Below are 15,982 nucleotides of genomic sequence, written 5' to 3'. Positions count from 1 at the left end.
TCTTTGTTGTACATTTTAAGAGGCCAGAGTACAACATTACCCCCTTTATCTGACCATCGTACAACAATGTCAGGGCGTTCTTTTATTCTTTGCATGACTCTGGAATATTTTGTTAGTTCATTATGCCTGGTTTTGTTAAAAATATTGCTACTTTCAATTGCCAATTGCTTAAGATCTTTGATCACTTTATCTGCAAAAATGTCGATGTTGTCCCTATGCATTAGTGGGTTGAAGACAGATTTTGGTCTGAACGGTGTAAACACAGCTGCATATATGTTTAGATCTGATCTAATTGCTGCTTGACCACTAGTTACTACATCGGTTATACCATCAATTTCCAGCTCCGTCATGTCTCTCAGAAAGGTCATATCCGCTACATTTAGAATATTTGATTCTGGGGACACTGTGCCTCCATGTTCACTTGCATCAATCCTTTCTGTGGTGTTAAAGAAATGTTTACGTAATTTCAATCTGCGCATGAAATGTTACAGGTCTATTCTAGTCTGTGTATAATCAAAGTTTGTTTCCTTGCAAAATGATAGCCCTAGAGCAAGGATTTGTTCTTCCTCCTGTGTCAAAGCCATGGTCGTTAGATTTATTACTGTGTTCTCTGTCCCCGTTGTATCTTTTATCTCCTTCTGTATGTTGATTTATGTGTTATGCTTGCCCCATCGCCTGTTTTTCCTCCTTCTGCTCCTTGACTTTGAGCCCGGTTTGATGTACGCTCCTGTCGTGGAGGTCTTGGGCATAGACTCGTCAAACGCTCCACGCGTAAAAAACAGAGTTCCTGAATCGGTGTTGGTGCATTACGTGCCTGATCCCTACTGCCACTTGCTTCAGGATCAGATTCTATATATCCGCTACTTTCCGTAGTTTCGTCAAGTCCGCCCGCTTCTGGTGCCGGTCCCCAACAGTACAGACACGGACCTCGGTTTTGGTGCAATTTTTATTTACAAATCTCACGTGCTAGTCGCCATAACGTTTCGGCTCCACCTGAGCCTTGTTCACATGACAACGTGTAAAACAAAGAACCACCCTTTTGTAGGCGTATTTCACTCTGCACGTGATGCTGGTAAATGTTCATAGACATGGTAGAAAGATTACGAGTGGAACATCACTCCATTAAGCAATGCTAATACAATATGGTGGATGTAAAGAGACACATCACGAAAGCACTAATTGTTGCATTTTTGAGCAGTCCGTGAAAACTTAAATCTAAATCACCAGTATGTGAATACAATCTTATTATATACATTAACTGCTTTCAACTATAATCACAATATTACAGTGAATATTGAGCATGCCATTAGTGTTGGTACTTCCAAACAATAAATTTGATACCACCAAAATATTGCAAATCCAACGGGATATATATATATATATATATATATATCCATCCACGCCTCTCCTTCTTCAAGTAGAAAGTAAACGCAGTACCTACTAAAGGTGAACACAAATTCCTAACGGACTACAAGTCCCAGCATGCAGGCCCACTGAGGGTAGAATAAAAGCATGCTAACTGGAACCACTTGCGAGACTTTCTAAAAGCGACCTCGGAAGAAGAGGCAGCAGCCTCGAAAGACGTCAGGTCTAAGGAAGAATGACCGTGAATTTTGTTGCAAGATCCTGCTTTTGAAAAATAAACCAACTGGTTTGAATTGCTGTGAGTGCATTCCTAAAGCTTTCGGGCCATTGCGAAAAAAAAAAAAATATATATATATATATATATATTATATATATATACACGCGAACATCTCAAAAACTACTGAACGGATTTACACCAACTCAATAAAAGGCCCTTCCCTGGACTATCATCTACCTTTCTGCAATATTTAGTGTGATTCTGCTCCGCAATTTGGTCTGTAGCCGTGTCTAAAGGTACTATGGGAATTAACATGGGGGAACACAAGCTTATAAGCCCCCCACCACTTGACAGATCACCCCAAAACTTTCAAGACAGCAGCTGAAGTGAACAGCCGATTCGTTTTTTAAGATTCGTCAAACTGTGCCAGTTTGACAAAACAAAAAACGCTTTTGCTACAGAAACTATGTCCTAATCAAAATTACCCACTGGCAACTGCCAGTAGGAGATAGATATACACGCACACAATCATACGTGTAGTTAAAGATAGTAGGAGCAAATGAATATTTAAAGCAACTCAAATTTCAAGTACAATATAATCTTTTAAATCATGGCATTAATAAAACATATGTAGACGGGAGTCTTGATAGTTCTTGAATTCATTTAAGTTGCTTTTATTTTCACAATTAGAAGAATGAATACATGCATCAGCCCAGCTAACGCGTTTCGCCCGTAAAAGGACTTCATCAGGGTTAAAATATGACGTGGTATTAATACCAATGGAGCATGCCTTCCGATGTAGAATAGTTGTATTTTGTGTAGTGAATCCCCCGTAGCGTGCTATCAATCACCCGAACTAAAGCCTCGGTTCTTCAGTTGAGAAGAATTTCCAAGAATGGAGTGATAAATAGATGCAATTGAATATAATCAGAAAAAATCCTTCTTGATTAATATATAAATCGTTAGGATTCCCCATAGTGTAAAGAAGGTAAAGTCTCCTGAGCGAATATCCTCAGTCTTCTTGCCGGTCGTCTATATGGGAGTCCCAGCTATTATATATTAATCAAGAAGGATTTTTTCTTATCAGATTCAACTGCATCTGTTCATCAATAAAGAATCACTCTATTCTTGGAAATTCTTATCTCAATCCTAGCTTTAATTTGGGTGATTGATAGCACGCTACGGGGGATTCACAAAACGAAATATGATTATTCTCCATCGGAAAGAATGCTCCATTGATATTGATACCATGTCATATTTTAACCCTGATGAAGTCCTTTTACGGACGAAACGCGTTGGCTGCGCTGATGCATGTATTCATTCTTTTAATTGTTAAAATAAAAGAAACATAACTGAATTCAAGAACTATCAAGACTACCATCTACACAAGTTTCATTAAAGCCGCGATTTAAAAGATTATGGTGTACTTGACATTTAAATTACTTTAGATATTTGTGTGCTCCTTGATACCATCTTTGCTATTAGAAGATAAATTAGTTTTCTCTGAAATTTGACCGCTCAGTAGTGGGGTCAAGTCAAGTGTGAACACCTTTGTGCTATATCAGATTTTGAGGACTTTTTTACTGGCTCAGCCCATATAGCCCACACTCCTGTTCAGTTACCGTTTGTATACAACCTATGGTTCAACGCTTAAAGCTAAATTTGTAATTTAATGTATTAGAGTAAGTGTGCGTCACATAATTAAACATCTTAAATAAACACTGCTTAACATTGAAAGATATTTGGGTGCAGTGTGTTAATTTTCTATGTCGCCACGTTGAACAGCTCTGGTGGTTGACCCAAGCGAGAGCTTGGGTCAACAACTACCGCTGGTTAATGTGGAAGCAAATGAGCCACACCTGCTCCCTCGCCCATCTAGAAACCCCGGTAATGCTCATTTATTTCGAGAAGTGGAAGAAAATGCAACCAGTAAACGGGGATCCTTGAGGATAACTGAGACACGTGTAAGTGCGATTCAATATGGTAAAAACCTATTAGGTAAACACAGATACGTTTTTTTTCCAACTGCTCTATTAAAAGACACTACTAGCAGTTACATGCAACCGATCACAACGCCGTAACATACAAATATAAAAGCAACGATACTTTCTACACCTGCTAAATTAAAACACACAATAACTGCAATGCGTGGCCCTAATGTAGTAGTTTGCAAGATACGTACAACGGGACCGTGCACCTCGTTCACTTACAAGCTGCCAAAACAAGTGAACCTTATTTGTAAGTTATACAGCCACCGACCAAAAATAATAAAAACGGTTCATTCCTCCCTTGGCTCTACGGTCCGATGGTCACCTTCCAATGCAAACGACCCAAATGAAACAGAGCTGGGACTGAGTGAATAGCATGCATGGGCCAGGAGAAACCGTCGACTCTGTCATAACGAGATCCACCGCTCTTATAAATACTCACGTGCCATGGTTGTTCTCGGTCGGAAGCTCTGTAGCAGAAGTAAATCCGCACGTCCGCTGCCGCCGCAACGAAACAACGTCTGAAGCAGAACTCGCCGAATAGAAAGTTCTAGACTAGAGACTAATCGGCGAAGGCCCCGCCCACGGCGCCCAGGCTCAGTGACGTCACACTCACGAAACATCTGGAACGTAAAAAGCGTGCGCCGTCTAATGACGTAATTACAAGCGAGCCGCAGTTCGCCCATGTGACACAGGCTGTCATGGACTCTACATGGTTTGTTGATTCCGGTGGCAGGAGGCAGCTTGTTAAAGAAGGATAGCGCGGCAGTTGCTGAATGTGCCGCGTCCCTCTTGTTTGCGAGTGGAGATGTTCCGTAGGTCCAGGCTCAGTGTTAAACCCAACGTTAAACCTCCTGCAGGATGTAGAGGTGGCCCCGTGCCTCCCGTCCCTGTTGCTCCTCAACTAGCACTCGTCCAGAGCACCACACCTGATCTACCAACGGTCCATGAAAATGAGAGTCCGCCCTGCGACAGCCTGCAACATCCCATCGAAGAGGCCAACAACAGCCCCAGTATCCAAAAGTGAGTAGAGCTGTTGAACACAAGTGAGCCTGAATTTCAGGCGTAGTGGGCATCCTACCATAGAACTTGGTGTACAGACCCAGAGCACTGAAATATTGCACTTTCCCGTTCCCCGAACCAGGCACACTGCAGAGAACAACAAGGCACACAATTGCAAACCACACTGCAAACAGACTCCAGTTACAATAAAGCTATAGCACTACAACTCCACTGTAGGCAATTTTTGAGACAAGTTTAGAATATGAACAGCTCTGGCTATCAAAATGAATTTAATATTGATCGGTTTTAAAACACCAATGGTAAATATAAGTATCTACAGCACAAACTGCCTAGTAACTACCTACAATGACATGGCTTGGTCCAGTGATTACGTTTTCACCATGGAACCAGGGTTCTTGGCTTCTAATAGGTTCGTTCCTCTTTTCAGTTAAATATGGTGGAAATAAACACACTATTTTTAAGCTGGGCAGGGCCCCGAATACTGATATTTACCTTGGATGGGCTACCCCTTGGCTTGTCATCAGCATCACTACTCCCCAGTTGTGGACTAGTTCAAACCATGGTTTTAATCCTGGCCTCTCATTTGGCCAAATTGTGTATATACGTATAATTATGCTCCCTTATGGCGTTTTTGTGGGTATTGAGAATCCATGTAAAGGTTGATGGTAAGCGCTTGGGTAATACAATGGACTGTATATTATACAACATAGGGCAAGGTTGAAGTGCACAGTCTCCCAGTATGTTTTCCAGGATGCAACATGGTGGTAAATGTATAGTCTTTGCAGCAAGTAGTAGAGTGCGGCAGTGTTGAGGCTGCCAGTTTAACAATGTGTTTGATCTTGGGCAAAGTATACTCTCACTGTGCCTCTGTACACTAATATCATAATATGTGAGCCCTTTGAAACTGGCCAAATGGAAGAAATAAACAGCAAAGGCATGTTCCCAGTACTGGGCATCATTATGCTTTACATTTACATATTCTGGCCTTTTTAACTGCAGGATGCTCTATTTGCAGCACTATAGTGGATTTTGCTCATGAAGCTACACTGTAGTTTCCATCCTTTGCTACAGCACCTCTCTTCAAACCACCGAAGGGTACCTCTTTTAGAGCTGTTAAAGGACTGAACGAGTGAGACCTGCTTGTGATTTTTGAGGGATAAAAGTGGCTGGGGACGAAAATGTGGCATAGTGGGTGACCCGTTGTGCCGCTGGGCAGTGGGACAGAAGCCTCAATTGCAGGACAAACCTCCAATGTGCAGGACGGTTGGCCCCCTTAGGCTCACAGCCAGTTGTAAAGCCTAGCACGCTACCCTGAGCTTTATAGTACTATTAGGGGTAGGAGGTAAGAGGGGCTGCACTATTAAATCACAGAACCAAGCACGCCCCAGAGCACTTCAAGACATTCCTTGAGCCAGTTACACAATTCCAGAACACAGTCTGGCGTGCTACTTCAGAGTCTACGTAGACAGCAGCAGTTTAGGTCCAGCTACGAGAGGAGGCGTAAAAACATACCTAATCTCATAACTATGACCAAGCTGTCCACTCATCACTTCTTTTCCCCACCTATTATGCATCCAGAAAATGTATAACAACATACCTGAACTATCATTTCGTGGTACGATGCACATCATGTCACTCAGACACACAGTTGGGCAAACAGGGCCAGTCACACAGCTCGCTTTTCTGTTATTCTTTAGCATTGCACATAACTGTAGATACACCCAGCCAAAGCCAGCCAGGCACACAGCTGGGCTTGTGTCAAGAAATTTTGGGTCTCGAGGAGGTATACTTTTTTGAGCTGCCATCCCGTTTCCTGGTTCGTATGTGTAAACCTGCCTCCCCCCGACCTGCTAACAGGGCACCTTAGGTAACCATTTGTGTGGCACATGATTTAAATGAAAGTGACTGAGCAGACAGCACCTCAGACAAATGCATCCCAGAATGTATAGACTTACAAGGAGCACCAATTCGGACAAAGAGTGCCAGAGTCGAGCATCAGCCACAAGCACCAGATAGTGACAAATTCCATGCCTCAACCAACCATCTATTATAAGCCAACCTGGGGAATCACCCTCCTCTGCACAGATCTGAGCCGTGCTTCATATCGCAGATGAATAGAGTGCACCCGCCACATAAAATTGTGTACAATTGTGGGCATCTTCTGTACATTTTCAGTCGGCTTGTTTTAAGAGCATTGTGTTTTTTAGGTCTCGCTGAGCCCAGCGCATGCGCTGGCTCGAAGAGACATTTTGTATGTGGGCTACCAAAAGTGCTACCAGGCCAGCCTAGAGCTACAGTGCATGTGCGCGGGCGCGTGCGCCGCGCTTACTTTCGCGGCCGCTTTGATCGCGATCACTTTCACTTTCACGGCCGCTTTGCTGCGCAGACCCAGCCTCCTCTGCCGGCACACCCACTGTTTTCATTGAATCACTTGTGTTTATTCGATCGGTCACGCCTCCCCTTACACAGGAGACTGTTTTCTGACATTAATATTTCCACACTTCTTTCTTTCTTATCCATTCTCTTGAATTGCTTTGTGTACATAATGGGTTCCCAATGAGCTACCTTTAGTCCACCATGAAGGTCACGTGATCCTGCCAGTGCTTCTGCTGGCTATCTTCGTGACACACTAGGAAGTAAGGCATGAAGAGAAACCACCTGTGGATAAGGTGCTGCTTTATCACATGGCAAAGACCTTTCCACAGAGATCCTGAACACGATTATGAAAGTGCAGCTTCGCGAGCTCCTTTCTGTGCCTTGGAAATTTCCACGTGTTTCAAGCAGTGAAAAGTGTTGCTAATACTAGTTGACATTACTCCAGTGTTTATGAGGAACATAATTATAGAGAAGTTTTAGTTTGACGTCAATAAAACTACGCTGCTCTGCATTGTTTTGAAATATAATCTGTGCTGAAGACGTTCCTCATCCACCTAGGCCTGTAAACAAACCACAGGTTAATAAACTTTCCCTCTCCACGGGCGCGGGCCTTGTCAGCACGAGCTGCGCAAAGTCTAAGGCCGAGGATAATAAAGCCGGTGGGATCGCGGGGATTGGGTCACGTGATGTTGTCATGCTCCAGTGTCCAGGCTCAGATCAGCGGATTTTCCATTGTGTAAGCCTTTTCTCCAGTTCTCTTGTCTACAGCAATGAATCTTCCAAGGTGAAGTGCAAGAACTTTTTTTTAAACATTTTAATTTGTCAGCAAAATAACTTGGAAAAGGCTCACAGAAAAGGATCATTTTGAGAGCCGTGTTAGTGAAAACTCATGAAAACTACATCCCAGCAGTCACAATGTTATCCTGCAATCAATAACCTACTTTCCCCATTTGTTTTGCTGTAGGGCCATGTGTAAGCCTCTGCTTCCCGTGTCTGTGGCCTACTGAGTGCATTGCGGTTAATCTGGAAACATACGAGCATCATAGAAGGCTAACTATCAATAACTGTGTCAGTTTACACTAGATTGCCTATGATGTCACTTGGAATTCTCAAGTGAACCTGCCCTGTTTCAATAGCAAACAATGTAACATTTCATGCTGCGTAGGCCTGTTCAGAGGCACCCTCGTAACCCGATCCCATTAAACAACTGGACTACGTGAGAGGAGTCACGTGGGAGCCACACAAAGAGACCCTTCTCACTTACTCTCATCTCTTTCAGACTAGGGGCTTGATTGAGATATGGCCGGCAGCCCGCTCCATTTATAGATTTTTTAAGAACTCTTCACTGTCACACTTCTAGCAAGGGATGGACATTGAGGTGCAACATAATCAAGCTTTCCCTAATCTGCGTTCCTTCACGAAGATGTAGGTGACATTCAGTCAGGCAAAATCTATAAACACATAAACATACGCAATTGTATATAAAATCCAAGGAGTTCTGCTCATCATGTGGCTCCGGCACCGGGGAATTGGTCGCTTCCTGTTCCCGAAATTAACCGCCACCTAGAATTCCTCCCCTGCTCCCAGATGTATCCCATGTCAGCCTTCACCGTGGAGCCCTTGGGTAAGTAGTCCACTGCTTTTGGAAGAGCACGGGCCACTCTAGTGCGTCTTTTACAGAGCCAGTGTGTGACTACAGCAGTTCGTCAGAGAAGTAGTCTAGTTCACACGGAAGTTGAGTGTGTCACTGTCAGGGAGCACTCTCCGCAGCAAAGCTTCCTGAGCGTCACCCCAGTGCCGCTTGGTTGCCAAACGCAGCCGGTCATCAGCACATAGCCGCCAAGATTTCAGTCTGCTTATGTGTGATTTTTCCTTTTTTTACAACACTTTTGTGTGTGACAGTTCAGAGCTTTATGTGTCACTTGATTAGGGTGACCAGATGTTGAGAAGCAAGTACTGGGACAGGTCAGTTATATAAGCAGGAGTAAAGCCTCTAGTCTCAGTGTTACACCTCGTTTCTGAGAAGTGCAGTACTTTCTAATTAACAGTATTATGTTTTTCTTGAGAAGTGCAGATACTCTCCCTCTCAAAATAAACAAGCATTTGCAATGCAATAGGTCTCGCATTTATACGAGTTTGAGCTATTGACATTGCAAATAACAATGCCTTTTATTTTTGTTTTCGTTATTAAAACATAAATATGAAAACAAAACTAAAATCCATTGTCATTTACAATGCCAATACCTCAAACACACGTAAATGCGAGACCTATTGCATTGCAAATGCTTGTTTTTTTTACTTGGGGTCAATGTGCAGTTGATGATTACTGGGCAGCAACCTTTGTAGGTACCATTGCTTAACTTTGGTGATACAGGGGCACAATAATGGCTCATTTCTAAGTGAATAGGCAAGAAACTACCTCAGTGTAGCAGGACAAACAGATGATCAATCAAGACTTGTGGAGGGGTTTAGAGACTCCGATTCAGTGTGAGTTATCACTCAATGTCCAGTCAGTGATTCACTTTAGAAAAAAATACTTTTATTAACAGGTAAGTGAAAAGACACGCATCCAAAATTAGGATAGACCATGAAATCCAGGATGCTATAGCAACATTGGAGCCTGAGTTGAGACCTCAAATACATTTATTGATGCCTCGAACTAGGTGCTAAGTTTTCTATTAACATTTAGCCATATGGGCAAAATCATTCTTTGGGGCAGCGTCAGATTGGTAACGCGGGCACTCTTGGGCAATATCCGAGGGGCCGGTATCTGAATTCCCGCTGTGGGCAGCCTGGGGAGGAGTGGGGGGGGGGGAGGGGGGGTGAGGGCGATGTGGGCGGTTTCTTAGTTGTTCGATGCTGCCATTGGCCCAGTGGGTGCCGGAGTGGCCTTTCTGGAGGTAGAGGGGATCTCATTACCTCCCTTTTATCAACGGCAGAGGTGTCACTCCCTTTTTCTCGCTGGGTTGGCCCATTAATATATGCATATTGAGCAGGGGCAGGGGGCCTGAGCAAAAGTGGCCTCACTTTTTTTCAGGTGTGTTTCACCAGTGTACACTAATCCGTGCATTTTTTTTAACCCACCCCCAACTCCCTTTTTTTTGAGGTCTCGCCTGAGCCAGCGCATGCGCTACACTGGCGAGACTTTTAGTAAGTGGGCTTCAGAAAATGCTACCATGGCCTAAAGCTTGCGGTTACGCGCGCGGGCATGCGCTTACGAGCAGAGGCGCCATCTGGCTTTCCTCCCGCTCTCCTGCACGTGCACACCTTGCTCTGCCTCTGTTTTGCTCGCGCTTCAACTCCCTCCCCCTCCCTCACCACAGAGCGCGTCTTTTAACTTTCAGCCCGGCCGCGCTTGCTTTTTTATTTATTTTAGCTAATTGTTTTACTGTATTCCTTACTGTTTGTAAATCGCTGAGATCACTGTGATTCCTCGAGGCTTCTACGCGCTATATAAAAAACTTGCACTTCAGAAGTACAAAAAAAAGCGAAATAAGCTGTCTGCCTTCCCCGTGCCCATGCGCTTTGTTCTTTATCAGTATCGGTAACCTGTCAAGGTTACCAATACCGCAGCATTCCAATTACCATCCATGGCCTCTCTCACCCCCAGTCCCATTGTTAAACAAGCATTGGCATTGCCAATAGGTCTCGCTTTTGGCAAACCATTGGCCCCTCGCTACAGCCATGACTAAACCAGGTACCTCGCCGCACGTATCCTTCTCACGTCCGCTCGGGACACCGGAAACCACACACCAGGAGCCACTTTTCAGCCTCAACTACCCAACGCTGACTCTCATTAAGTCTCGAGCACACTATATAAACACCGGCCTCATTCCTACATTCGGGAGGACCGGGAGCAACACCATAGGATGAACGCGGGATTCTTTTCCTGAGACAGTAAGAGTATGAATGCATTGAATGCTGTAACTGAACCCTTCCGGTTCGTTACTGTGTGAATGAGCGTGTACTTTACACGCATGTGGAATTTTATCTCCCACACACCGGCTGATGAAAACTTTGGTTTACCTTCTCTCCCTCCAGAATGAACAGGAGTTTCCCCTCCCCACCCCCCATGTGGCAAGTAGTTGTTTCAACTAGGGTAAGACCCACGAGAGCCTCAACACTCTCGATCTGTTTGTGTACACACATAGAGTGGCACAAGTCACGTGAATAGTCACTCACCTTAAGGAACTTACGCATGCGCTGTTTCTTTTCATTATGTCTTGTAATGTTATGTTTCTTTTGACCCAGTTCTACAGTTTTTATACAATTGTTTGTTCACTTCTCCCTATAGGCTTGACGTTCGGAAGCCATTTAGGAAGCGGAGTGCGGCCCTCGCCACACCCGCGCAGTGGTATTTTCTTGCTACCTGTTGGTAAGAACTGAGCCCCCAGTTCAAACTTAGGTCCTGATGAATGCCCTGGACCCGCTCGGGCCTACAAGGCAGAAACATGTCGACCTTTCACGAGACGGTTAGGGGACACTAAACACCCCACCCACCGTCCTTTTGTTTTTAGTATCATATAGTTATTGGCCACATTAAAACTCCCCTTCTGGTAACTATAATGATTTTTAACTTCACGTTCCATCTCACGGGCCCCCACTCTTTAGTTTAGAAGTGCATCCCTGTCTCCAGGTGTATGCCCGCCCTCCATCAAACGAAGGTTTGGGAGGGCGAGGATTGGCCGATGATGAAGCATGACACCAGGTGGTGTGTGAGACCAGTCCGTCACTTTTTGTGAGATGTCCTAACTCACAATAGTTCTATAACTGTAGTAGGGTCACACTTTACTAGGAGCAGCTTTCTGTGGTAAACGTTTAGCAATGGAGGCCGCTAGCTCCTAGAACCCCATGCCTCCCGTTCCCTCCTCCACACATTGTGGAGTCTCCTTTGTGATTACAACCTGTCAAGGTTACCAATACCACAGCATTCCAATTACCATCCATGGCCTCTCTCACCCCCAGTCCCATTGTTAAACAAGCATTGGCATTGCCAATAGGTCTCGCTTTTGGGACCTTATAAGTATTTAGTTATGCAGCACAATATCGTTGGTGCAACAACATCAACTGTTGCATGGCTAAACACTTATAAGGTACAAGGTTTATGGACAAGGGCTATGCACACACGCCCGCTCCCCCCCCGAAGCTGAGTAGATGACACATTTCATGAGTTTGAAAGACAAATTGCGGGGAAGCGCTGGAACATCAACAGTGACTACTGGGAATAAATATAGAGGCAAAACAATCTTTTTTTTCTTTTAGAAATACAGGTGATGGGCAGGAAATAAAGAGGCGCAAGTTCGGCAAGCACTTGTATAATTACTCGGCTCTCAGCATAAAAGGACAGGTCTATAGGCGTTATCCTACACCTAAATAGTGCTCATTAGATCGACCTGGTAAAGATAAAGTACCGGAGAAATGCTTGGAATGCACTTGGGTGCAGTAACAAACTGTGCAAGAGGCCTGCGGCACTAATAGTAATTGTGATTAAAGTTGTATTTATATAGCGCTTACTACCCCTGACGAGGCGTCAAAGCGCTTTTCGGCGAGTAGCACTCTATAGTAAATCACCTTTGCTCTTTCCACATCCTGGGAGCTCTTTTCGGGTCTCCCAAGAAAGGCAGTGCTCTCAGAGAGCAAACACTCCATATATAGAGGAACAGTTCATTTCTGATGAAAACAAACAGTTTAGCTTTAAAAAATAAGTTTGTCAGGTTGATACTTGAAGGTTGTTTAACCCTTAATACTGATTCACCCTTAAAGGTAAGATGGAAGATTGGAATGCCAATAATGCTGTAAACAATTAAACTGACGCTATAAAATGATGTAATTCTATGCACCAAAGTATAACAGCTCTGTAGATTATTTAAGTGACCCTGACTGGCCATAGAAAAGTATCATGCTAGGCACACAAGCATTTTAAATGTAGGTGCACAAAGCAAGATATAGGTCCTTCTAGGCACTATGTTGGTGAAGGCATTATTGGATAGAGTCAAGCATATTAGACTGACAGAAAAACGCACATAACTTGTTGAGAAAGAGCAAAACAGACACATCCTTCAATTAACATGTCAGAATGAACTTTCCCCGTCGGTGCCTGCACTCAATAACTGGGTGACTTCGCTATGGAATGAAAGCCCTGCCATCAGCACCTGTCGACGAGGCGGACATTCCACACAGCTGAAATAACCGAAAGGAAAACAGATTCGGGTTTTGTGGGTCACAACAGGCTTCAGAAGGCTACTTCGCGTCACTCCGTTCCCTGGATTCGAGGAGACAAGAGTAAGATCAGTGCGTGGCGGCCAGGATTGAAAAGGGCTGCCGGCCTGCCAGAAGCGGACTTGAAAAAGATATTCAAAGGGCTCATTTATTTGACAGCTCCGCGCATGTCCTGTAATGTTAGATTCTCTAGAACTCTGCATTTTTCTCTCATAAAAGCAATTTACGCCACTGAGTTTTAGCCGCATTTAGTCAAATATTGCAAGTTTCCTTGCGAAGGGTCCGGTTCCAAGGTGTCTAATGAAGAATCCCCTCTCCCTGCGGGAGCGAGGGTTGCTTGTCTCCTTCGGGCGTGGAAGTGTTGTATTGTTTCGGCCTGTCTGTAGTGTTGTTAGTCTCTTCGGATGGTAAGAGGAGACGGACATAAGGTGTAAACAGGGATTCCAAAGTCTGAGCATACCAGGGTTTTGAAACGCGACTCCTGTGAGAGACAAGAAATGTCTTATTTGAAACTAATTGACGACATTTCATAAGCGAGTAAAGGCCCAGCTATGGCCGCGTTGCCATGGAAATACCCCAAACTGTTTCTGGAAACTACTTAGAAACGAGGGAGGAAAGCCGCTGCTCGACCAAAATTCTATGGATTTTATGTTATCAATGTATTTCTGCCTCTCTAAAATACCTTTGCTGTGACATTTTTTTTTGTTTGTGCTAATTTCAATTCATGCTTGAAATTGGAAAAACTAGTGCCATCTGCGTATTGTCCCATTTAAAAAAAAAAAACAAAAAACGGTTGTGACATGCAAACGCTAGCCGTGTCGATATAATACTGGCCAGGAAGCAACACTATGCCGTATTAACTTCTATGTTGTGTATATTAAGTAGCTTCCATATACAATGTGGGAACACCACCACCTTGTGGACAGTTGTAGTAACAAAGAGCAACAAGGAAGCTATCGACTTCAGGAATGTGAAAGAAAGCTCTTGTATCTTGAAAGCTGATGACCCATGACGAGAGAGGAAAGCCATATGGCGCCTCTGCTCATAAGCGCGTGCCTGCGCACTTGCACGCAAGCTCTAGGCCACAGTGTAGCACTTTGAAAAGCCCCTTACTAAAAGTCGAGCAGCAGCGCATGCGCTGCTCTAGACGCGACCTAAAAATGAGCCTAGAAAGAAAGAATAACTCCGTAACGAGAGCTTAGAAGCCCGTAGGCAGGTTCCACACAGAAGTTACATGCAGTGAGGGTACCATTTTGAATTGCAGTGATGTATCCAATGACCGGTATCACACACTGTTGAGTTGCTGTAGCTTGCTGTGCCAGAAATCAACGAGTCCTTATTAATGCCTCACTCTTAGACATCATTACCATTGCAAATTGTTATTTTATGGTGTCATATGCACGTTCTTGACATGATGATTATTTTTAAAGAGTAGAGTGGGTTGCCGATCGACCTTCCTTATTCCCTTTATTTACTTTCTCACCGTCGTCCCCCCCCCCTCCCGGTAAAATATTTAGGACTTGGGGTGCGGCACTTCTTCGATAGTTAAAGTTGAGGTGTAATATCCGTCCTATTCCAGCAAATTCCTGCTCTACTCGTATGTAGAGATGGCAGTAATGCTGGCAATGTGCTTGTACTATCAGAATGTTCTGCTGAAGAAACTGATTTGCATTTTCCTCTTTTTATTTTTCTTGAAAAAGCTTTTTCTGCCAGTCGTTCAGTGCAGTGGTCTGCAATAGCCAGCACCGCTTCCAAATCCACTCCTAAATTGCCAAGTTTTGGTGTTTTTCGCGGGATCTGGTCATGTTCACCAGAGGATAAATAATCATACAAAATTGAAATGCATTTATTTGCACCTGATGACATCACTGCCAAAGTAGTCCGCAAAAACGCCTGGCGCTGTTTTGGGAGCCTCCGAGCATGGTGATATTGGGGCTTTGCCACATAGATGGCGGTTACCTTGAAATAACAATCAACACTACGCAGTCCTTTTTTTTTTTTCTTTGAGAAAACCAGCATCTCTTGAGCACGTCTTGACTGTGCTACAATCGCAGTTTTGATGCTTATTATATCGGTGCGTGCCGCCCTTGACTACAAACTTATAATGGCTAAATTATAACGGAGAACATGGGTCACGCCGGGGAATATTTTACACAATCAAAAACATAATGTGTTCTAAAGATTTAATTATGGCTCTGGTGTTTTTCTATTTTGATGCATATCTCTATCTTACAGATAGGTAGCTGGAGGGGTTAAACATGCATTTGTCGAAGAAAAGTGTTTTTTGTAGAAGAGATTCTGAGGCCACTTATACCTGCCTAAACCTTTTAATTGCATGGTTATGGCAAAAACAAACTGTTCTTTAAGTTTTTTCGTGTGTACGTTGTGTCTTCTCTTTCTATAATTTTGCCGACATCATTTTCGGATTTACGTTTATAATTGTGACCCTACAAGCAAATCCGATCTGAGTGCCCTGACTCACCATCCACTTTACCGGCCGGGCAGACCCGAAGTGAAGCCCTGTCCCTTCTCCTGCTTCCCGAGTGCACCTCTCGACAAAATCAACCGTCTATGAACTTAGCCTGAACTTTTGAACTTATACTGACGCCGTTCATGTAACAGTCAGCATTCTACTAAGGTCAACCGAAGCCCGTGGGGTGCAGGGGAGCTAGAATCGCAGCATAAAAAAACTCTTCAAAGTCTAACTTGCTGAGTAACAAAACAAGCGGCTATGCCTTTCTATGGCGTATTTGCATCGAAAGCAATCCCCTCTACTATGGTAGAAGTGAACGAA

At 43.9% G+C, this 15,982-nt stretch overlaps 2 protein-coding genes across 5 annotated transcripts in view; one reads left to right on the top strand and one right to left on the bottom strand.

Moving 5' to 3' along the window:
- Positions 1-4,179, bottom strand: part of SERF1A (small EDRK-rich factor 1A) — a 59,018-nt gene extending 54,839 nt beyond the window's left edge. The window contains exon 1 of the mRNA XM_085632360.1: positions 4,013-4,179. Within this exon, the coding sequence (XP_085488486.1) occupies positions 4,013-4,019 (7 nt within the window). The 5' untranslated portion in view covers positions 4,020-4,179. The remainder of the gene's footprint in view (positions 1-4,012) is intronic.
- Positions 4,180-4,195: 16 nt separating this feature from the next.
- Positions 4,196-15,982, top strand: part of BDP1 (BDP1 general transcription factor IIIB subunit) — a 1,439,438-nt gene continuing 1,427,651 nt past the window's right edge. For all 4 annotated transcript variants that reach the window (XM_085632357.1, XM_085632359.1, XM_085632358.1 and 1 more), the window contains exon 1: positions 4,196-4,593. In XM_085632357.1, the coding sequence (XP_085488483.1) occupies positions 4,379-4,593 (215 nt within the window). In that variant the 5' untranslated portion in view covers positions 4,196-4,378. The remainder of the gene's footprint in view (positions 4,594-15,982) is intronic.

This window comes from Triturus cristatus, chromosome 2_1 (assembly GCF_964204655.1).
Source record: "Triturus cristatus chromosome 2_1, aTriCri1.1, whole genome shotgun sequence".
Classification (NCBI taxonomy): domain Eukaryota; kingdom Metazoa; phylum Chordata; class Amphibia; order Caudata; family Salamandridae; genus Triturus; species Triturus cristatus.
This window is presented reverse-complemented; position numbering and strand designations above follow the sequence as displayed.